Source organism: Agrilus planipennis, unplaced genomic scaffold, assembly GCF_000699045.2.
Source record: "Agrilus planipennis isolate EAB-ADULT unplaced genomic scaffold, Apla_2.0 scaffold62, whole genome shotgun sequence".
Classification (NCBI taxonomy): Eukaryota; Metazoa; Arthropoda; class Insecta; order Coleoptera; family Buprestidae; genus Agrilus; species Agrilus planipennis.
In genome coordinates, this window is record NW_020438875.1 from 1,045,528 (window position 1) to 1,054,272 (window position 8,745).

The 8,745-nt window shown below is 33.5% G+C and overlaps 1 protein-coding gene across 1 annotated transcript; it reads left to right on the forward strand.

The window, feature by feature from the left end:
- The first annotated feature begins 2,063 nt into the window (after nucleotides 1–2,063).
- LOC108734515 (facilitated trehalose transporter Tret1-like) lies at nucleotides 2,064–5,679 on the forward strand. The gene is made up of 2 exons (XM_018466102.2): nucleotides 2,064–2,255; nucleotides 4,029–5,679. Exons 1-2 carry the CDS (start codon nucleotides 2,189–2,191, stop codon nucleotides 5,333–5,335), a joined length of 1,374 nt encoding a protein of 457 aa, XP_018321604.2. The 5' UTR covers nucleotides 2,064–2,188; the 3' UTR covers nucleotides 5,336–5,679.
- The last annotated feature ends 3,066 nt before the right edge of the window (nucleotides 5,680–8,745 follow it).

Sequence of the window (8,745 nt, forward strand, 5' to 3'; positions counted from 1 at the left end):
ATTTTAGTTTGTAATATGAATTTAATTTTAATTTAATAGTCGGTTATTGGCAAAACTAACTCTCATTGTTTCATGACTTGATCGTCTTTAGAAAAATCTAACAAATTTTTGAATAGTGGAGGAAATATTAGTTAACGTTCATTTTTAAGACGTTAATTGGTTGAAATTATTATGAAAGTCTATAATTCGTGGTCGAAGGAAGACGGAGATCCATTGAGATAAGACCCGCAAAGATAGTGATGTGTGAACCAAAAAGGACTTTAATAAGTACTAATTAACATTATGACGGGTTAAACCATGTTAAAGAGACAATACTGAAAAATGTATATAATTCGATACAATGTGCGATAAAATCTTAATATAGCTAAGGACTACAAGAACCTAAACAACTGTTGTAAAGCGCACATTGACATCAAACAATACAGTAATAAAATAAAATTCCATAATAACTACAAAAATGCATATCGAAAAAGAACAATTGTCAAAAATAAACATTGAGGCGTAACAATTGGTATAATATACATAATTCCAATTTTTTTTTGTTTTTATCCGTTTTATAATTTATCATCTAAAAACTAGATTTACCAATATTTTTTGTTTATTATCCCTGTTTTCCTGATATAGCAGTATTACCATCTAGCAAGGAGGACTTAGAGATAGCTTTAAATAAAATGGAAGCGGTACTGACAGATCAGTACTGTATGAAAATAAATAAAGGTAAAACTAAAATACTGGTATGCAAGGGATGAAAAAGTAGGGAAAGAGCGAATATAAAGATAGGAGACGACAAATTAGAAGAGGTGGCTGATTTTAAATACCTAGGAAGTCACATAAGTCAGGATGGAAGGAGTAGTAGTAGTAGGGATATAAAGCAGAGGATAGTGCAGGGTCGTGTCGCCTTTAATAAAAAGAAGTCACTTCTATGCCCGCGAGCGGTTAATTTAGAAATTCGCAAAAGGTTGTTAAAGGTGTATGTTTGGAGCACGGCATTGTACGGGTGCGAAACATGGACAGTGGGCGCGGCGGAAAAGAAAAGGTTAGAAGCGTTCGAAATGTGCTGTTATAGGCGGATGATGGGTAGAAATAAAGAGGTATTGGAGAGAATATGAGAACAGAGGACTCTATGAAAGTTAATAAAAAATAGGCGAGATAGGTTGGTGGGACACCTTCTTAGGCATGAGGGTATAGTCAGAGACATATTAGAGGCAAAAACAGGAGTTAGGAGGGATAGAGACAGACTTAGATTAGATTACTGTTCGCAAATAGTTAAGGATGTGGGTTGTTCTAGTTTTAGGGAAATACTGGAAAAGCTCAGGATAGAAAGGAGTGGAGGTACGTGTCCAACCAGTCTTAGGACTGACGACCTTATGATGATGATGATCCCTATTTTCAACTAGGTATCTATTTGATGTATCATGAAAGAATGAAATTTTTGGATAGAAAAGATTAGAAATGAAGAGATATTAGAAAGAATAGAGCAGAGGACTCTATGGAAGTCAATAAGAAATAGGCGAGATAGGTTAGTAGGACGCCTTCTTAGGCGGGTCTTGGAATGGTCTAGTCAGAGACATATTAAAGACAGAAACGAGAGTTAAGGGGAGTAGAGGTAGATCTAGATTAGATTACTATTCGCAAATAGTTAAGGATGTGAATTGTTCTAGTTTTAAGGAAATGCGAAGATTAGCTCAGGATAGGAAAGAATGGAGGTGCGTGTTCAATCAGTTTTAGGACTAACGACCTTACGATGATCATATCTGTTTTTTTACTGATCAGCTAATAATTTACCAAAATATTATATCGTATTATCTTTAGGGATTGACTATCAACAAACTAAAACTTGTAACATATTTTTATTTACAGTTTGAGAAACAAAAGTCTATAAAAATAATGAAACGTTTGATTTAATTGTTTTAAGTTCTGTCCTCTAATCTCATTATCATCTTATCTTTAGCAACATGTCCACTCGTTTAATTGAAGTCCAAATTAAAATAGTAATGAATTTTAAGGGTTAACGAATTCAATATTTCTGAATGAACAAAAGCGATAAAAATAAAATTTTATCTAAAGAGTTTAAACAGTTAGGTGCGATATTTTCCAATAAATAAAACGTTGGAAACACATCAAAGTCAATTTACTACAGATAAGCTATAGTTCCGTATATGCATTAGTTACTTATAATTACAAGAAAATGATCGTCAATAATCCCAGCAGAAATTTTATTTCTAAATGGCTTCAACTAGTAGCAGTAATAACAGGTAAAATTACATTTCAAAAATTTCATTCTTTCATGATTCATCAAATATATACCTACTTGATTTTTTAATTATCCGTTTTTGTTGATCAAAGGTCAACACACCTATTTAGACAGTTATTTTTTATTTTTTAATCATGTTTCGTCTGCAAATTTATTATTGATCTCGCAGTTAATCTATAAAGGGTTATTTTTAATGCGGTTTACTGCGAAAATCGATTCAGACAAAAATTCTTTTAACAAAGAGTAAAACTTCAAAATTATTACCAAAAGTAGATACGTTTTAGGTGTTCTGCGGATGTTGAGTTTGAATTTTTTTATACAGGTATTACAAGATCCCCGTTGAGCCGAAATTCGATTAATTTGTTTTCAGATCAAATCAAGTCTAGAAAAAGGAGAAATATTCCTTCTGACATTTAGACCAGAAAAACGACCACATACACCATAAATTTAATAGTAGTTAAGCGATTAAAATGAATTTTTGATAAAAAACAAGTTCTTTTGGATTATGTGAGGTTAAAAGCTTGCGGTTTTAGATTTCACGTTACATTGGGTGTAAATTTCGGGTGGGCCAGCACATGGGTCAAAACATTCTGTGCCTGTACCTTGCACCACCCGGATTGCGTCCTTGTACATTAAGGTTACACACGTCGATAAGACAATCAAGCAGCGCATTACCAATAATCAGATCCCAGACCGAAAACTTATATATATACTTAACCTATGTACATTACTAGGAATAGTGTGGAATTCTTTTTATCCAACAATATCTAGAATCGGTTGAATAATTCCAGAGATTGTTGAAAGTGTTCAAAAGTTCAATCCGAAGGTATATTTCTTTCTCTTAGACTCTATGTATGCAATATATAGGAATGAGTTAACCTGCATTTTAACGTACGTATTAGGATTAGTCACATTTATGAGACGGGGAAAGTCCCGAAGGATTATAAACGGAACGTGGAAGTAACCATACCTAAAAAGAGAGGCGCGGATAGGTGCAAGACATTTAGAATAATTAACCTAACTTTCCATGCGTCAAAAACCTTAACTAGAATTGTATAGAGTAGGATGGAAAAACTATTAGAGCAAGATCAATTTGGGTTTAGAAGAAATACAGAAACGCGGGAGGCTATGCTAACTTTACTGATGACAATACAGGAAAGGATAGAAAAAGGAAAAAGCAATTTGTGGATTTAGAAAAAGCTCATGACAATGTTTAATGGGACAAGATGTTAAATATTCTTAAAAAAGTTGAGATGGGTTACAGAGATGGAAGAGTTATACTTAGTTAGAAAAGAAAAGGTTAGAAGCGTTCAAAATGTGGTGCTACCGTGGATAGGAAAGGTTAGAAATGAAGAGGTATTAGAAAGAATAGGAGAACAGAAAATTCTATGGAAGTCTATAAAAAATAAGCGAGATAGGTTGGTAGGACACCTTCTCAGGCATGAAGGTCTAGTCAGAGACATATTAGAGGCAATAACAGAAGTTAAGAGGAGTAGAGGTAGTCCATAGTTAAGGATGTGGGATGTTCTAGTTTTAGAAATGTGAAGATTAGCTCAGGATAGGAAGGAGTGAAGGTGTCTTAGGACTGACGACCTTATGATGATGATGATTAGGATTTGTTCAAATCCACCTACGGGCAGCACGAGCTTAACTTAAGGCCAATACAATACATATTTTAAGTATTTTACCTGGCGTAACCGCAGCATATGCAAATGATTTTTATAGCTGAATATTTTTTTATAAAATTGCATTTTTAGTGTTCAAACAATTTCAGGAACAATCGGGACCATAAGCGATGGTATGCAGTATGGCTGGACAGCTCCTAATATTCCCAAGCTACGTTTAGACGACAGCCCAATAAAGATAGCAAAACATGACGAAGAATGGATAGAAAGTATCTACATGATAGGAAACACCGTAGGCATTCTATTTACAATAGTTTATATGAAGTTTATGGGTAGAAAACCAATTATAATATTGGCCGCTACAAAACATGTAATAGCATGGATGTTGATAGCAACAGCAACCAAAATTGAAGTTCTTTATTTTGCACGATTCCTTGCCGGTGCGGCTGGAAATATAGCCTTTGTTGCACTGCCAATGTACGTCGCAGAAATAGCCGATGAAAGCATTCGAGGATTTTTAGGAACTTTTGCCTACACCAGCATGATACTTGGTGTCTTGGTAATATACAGTATTGCACCATTCACCTCAATAGCAATTTCTTCGAGTGTAGGAGCAGCGTGTGTTACGCTTCAAATATTAACCTTCAGTTTTATGCCTGAATCACCATATTATCATATCATCAAAGGAAATCAGAAAGCTGCTTTAAAATCTCTTCAAATCTTCCGAAGAAAGCAAGATGTTTACGAGGAACTTAAGGACATTACGAGCGCTGTTCAAAGACAAGAAAAGGAAAAGGGAAGGATCATAGATATATTTATTGTTAGGAGTAATCTCAAAGCATTTATTATAGCAATCACCCTCAATTTTGCACAGCATTTCAGTGGTATAAGTGTTTTATTGATGAATGTTCACACAATTTTAGCGGATGCTGAGTCAGTTATTCCTGCAGAGACCGCTCCAATCATCATAGCTGCGACCATGCTTATTGCTTGCATAGCATCTTCATTTACTATAGATAAATTTGGTAGGAAAATTCTTCTTGTTAGCTCCAGTATTCTGACAGGATTGTCTCTTATTGTACTGGCGACTTATTTTTACATTAAAAATTCTAATAGTGGTACTTCTGATCTTAATTGGATCCCTGTCATGTCCCTCATACTATATTCGTTGTTTTTCAAATTTGGTCTTGGAATGGTCCCCATTGTATTTTTGGGAGAATTGTTTCCTACTAGCATCAAAGCAATGGCAATGAGCCTGATTAATATATCCTATGGTGTGTTTGGAATTGCGTCGGTTTATTATTACATTCATGTCAGTTCTTTGTATGGAATGCACGTTCCATTCTTCATTTTCGCAGGATTGTGCATTTTTGCAGCGCTGTTCTCACAATTGTTCATACCCGAAACCAAAGGCAAAACGTTAGAAGAAATACAAATGATGTTAAAGGGCATGTGATCATACATTAGAAATATTTGTACCTGGGAAACTATAGCAAGACTGATAATTTGAATGGGAGTTGTTGGAACTTCTGAAAATAAATTTAGTAAATTAAGCTAATATTAAAGTAGATTAAGGACTAGAGCTTTGTATAAGTATTCAGCATGGATACCTATTTTCAACTACCTGAAAAACGGCTAACTCTATCATGTAACTTTGGTAACGAGATTAGTAACATAATGTATTAATCTATCGGTCCAATTCTATGGAAAATATAAAAAGTTTTACATATTCTAAATGCCTACTGCCAAACTTTTACTGGTTATCCTAGCTAATATTATAAATGCGAATGTGAGTTTGTTTGTTTGTTTGTCATCTTTTCACGCCTTGACTACTCAATCGATCATGATGAAATTTTGTAGACACATTGTTAGGTGTACAGAAAAAGACATAGGGTGCCTTTTATCTAGAAAAAAATACTGTTCCTAGTCGTCGACAATCATTAACACATATTTTGCAATCAACGCGAGCGAAGCTGTGGGTAAAATTTAGTAAACTTTTTAACCAATGAAAGTTTGATTAAATATTGAACCTTTTTCTTACAAAAGGGTTCCGGAATAGCTAGCATAATCTTAAAGCAGATATAGCTTCCAATTTTATGGATAACTAAAGCTTTTGTAAAAATTGAGTGCTTCACATATTAATCTTGATTATTTATAATTAGTCTATTGACAACAATGTAATTACTGAAACAAAAAGTTAGCAGTATTGCAAATTGTTAATTTTCTAATCTATCAAGAACTTATTGATCATACTGTTAACGTAAACCGTAATTTATTGGCAAACTCGTTAATTTTGTAAAACTATTAGGATTGATTATAACTTTAAATTAGTTATTTGGAGAGATTATAAACTAATAAATTTATGTAAATTTAAACTATTTAAGTATATTTATTGAATAAATGACTAATCTGAACAACATTGGAGCAATTTTTTTTATTTGTTATGAGCGTAACTCAGTGGCGGATTCTCAATGGGATAAGGAAGATTAAGCTTTCTATTAGTATTAGCCTGTAATTTTTACTTTGATTTACCAGGATCAAGTAACTACGCTATTATTAAGCTGTTCCAATATTGTTGATTTATTCGTAGTGTTGCGCCTAAATTCAGACTACCATCCATACTCACGACAGACGTAGAGAATATTGCAAACATATAAAAGAGATGTCAACTAGGAATTGCTTCGGATACTAATAAAAAAAGGAATAATATTACACCAACAAGTTCTTCCCCCTTATCAGTCACTGTGAGCTCGAAACTATTAGCACCATTGCTTCGAGTGGTCGAAATTCACTTTTGTGAACAATTTGTTTAATCACTTTCTTTGTGTTAAAAATTGTTTGAAAAATTAAATTTAAAGGAATTGTTTGTAAATAGGTATGCAACACATCGTACACATCAGCATAAGAAATCACTGATACTAAGTACGTAATACTACGTTATCCTTTGCTGGCAGCACTCATAATTTCTTTTATATAAAATATTAATGTGTAACAGAAAGAGATGCAGACAAGCAGAATTTGACCCAGCATCAGACTTTAAAGAAAGTTCAATATTCTTAGGAAAGCAAAGACATAATTCCAACCAGACAGTTATAAAGCCGACCCTAATCTTTTGTATACTGAAGCAACCTCTAACGTCTAACTGCTGCACCGCTTACTAGTGTTTGATTAATTTGTCTACACCATTCAAAACGAGCAAATGACTACAGTCCTAAGTAAAAATAAGAATGAAAATACGTTCATTCTCACAATATTGATGAACATTTTAATGAATACTGAATTTAGGGTTTAATAATTAACAGGTTAATACCTGTAGCATAACTACTTAATGTTTGAGAGACTATAAAAAAGTGAAACATTTAAATTAATTGATTTATGTTCTCTTTTCTNCGCTTCGTACTTGTGTAGATAATAATGAGAGTTTTGATTTGAGACTTGGACCGCTCTTCTAATTTATATACATCAAAAGTAATCCATTTAATAAGATTGAAAAAAAATCTCATTTGTCTAGAAACGACTGATATAGGACTTTAAAGGTAGTAATGGTTTGTCAAGGGGTCTAGAACGATTCTGTAATACTGCAATTTCTAATGTTGCGGCATTTAAACTATCATCAGTAGAGATCGATACTCCTTGGTCTCGATTAGGGTTGCCACCCGTACTTTATTATAAAGTATTGTACACTATTTCGACTGTGCGTACGCTATACTTTACAAGACACATAAAGTACGCAAAAATACTTTATTTAAGGTCTTAAGTAAACATCGTAATTTTGTAAGCGATTACTCGAAATTCAGAGTACTTTTATATCAATAATATTGCACAGAAAAATGGCAAGCCATATTTACGGAACAACCTGATTTCCCAAATCTGTTCAAAGTAGTGTCACTTTTGCTGTCCGTTCCGGCCACTTCAGCATTTACAGAAAGAGTATTCTCTGTTATGAACGCAAAGTGGCGGGACGACAGGAATAAAGCTTCATTAAAACTAATTAAAAATGAACTTTTAGTTTACTTAAATCTTTGTTTGCCATGTTTAGAGGCTATTAATGTATTTAAGAGCGACAGAAATTTGTTACTGGCTGCTAGGTGTAACAAAAAATATGTTTGTAAAAACAAAAAATAAAATATTTTATTTTTATGCCGACTACTTTTTTTTTAACCTTTTAGTCGAAAAATACTTTATGTAAAGCTTGAAAAGGTGGCAACCCTAGTTTCGATGCATTAATGAATTGTGTTTTTTTTGCAAAAATTACAACAATTGTACATAGCTTTTTTTGATGGACAGCCTATTTGAGTTCATCACCACACATCGCGAGAAAAGATTCACATTCGTATATTAGATATGACTGCCTACAGATAGACATAGATTGGAACCTTTATAATCGGTTTTTGTGATAAATACCTTGACCGTGTGCGGCCAGAGTTTATTGGTATTTCTGAGAATTCGGTTTCCTGAACGATAATTATCCATTTTGTCTGCACTCGTGTTTTTAATTACACATTTACTCTAACTTGAAGAAAAATAGCTTGCAAACAAAACATTTAAACAAACACATTAACAAAAAAGAACTTAAATTACCGATAGAAATCTAACTGATAAAATAACAATCATATTGCACCTAAATATGACTGATTAGGTGAAAATCAAAATCTAACTCTCATTTACGAGGGTGGATTGATAAGTTTCCGGCCTAACCAAGAGATGACGCCACTAGGCCTACCTTGAGGTGACATTCTATAGTACCATCCTTGGATAGCTTGTAGCTATAGTTTCAGCCCGATCTCCTTGCTAGTGTAGGTTTGACAGCACGCTGAACAAGACGCCTCTGTGGTTTTCGTAAAAATGGAAAAGCAGGAAAATCGT

Coding starts and splice junctions, on each gene's coding strand:
- LOC108734515 (XM_018466102.2), top strand. CDS start 2,189: ATGATCGTCAATAATCCCAGCAGAAATTTTATTTCTAAATGGCTTCAA. Junction 2,256..4,028: donor ACTAGTAGCAGTAATAACAG/GTAAAATTACAT, acceptor AAACAATTTCAG/GAACAATCGGGACCATAAGC.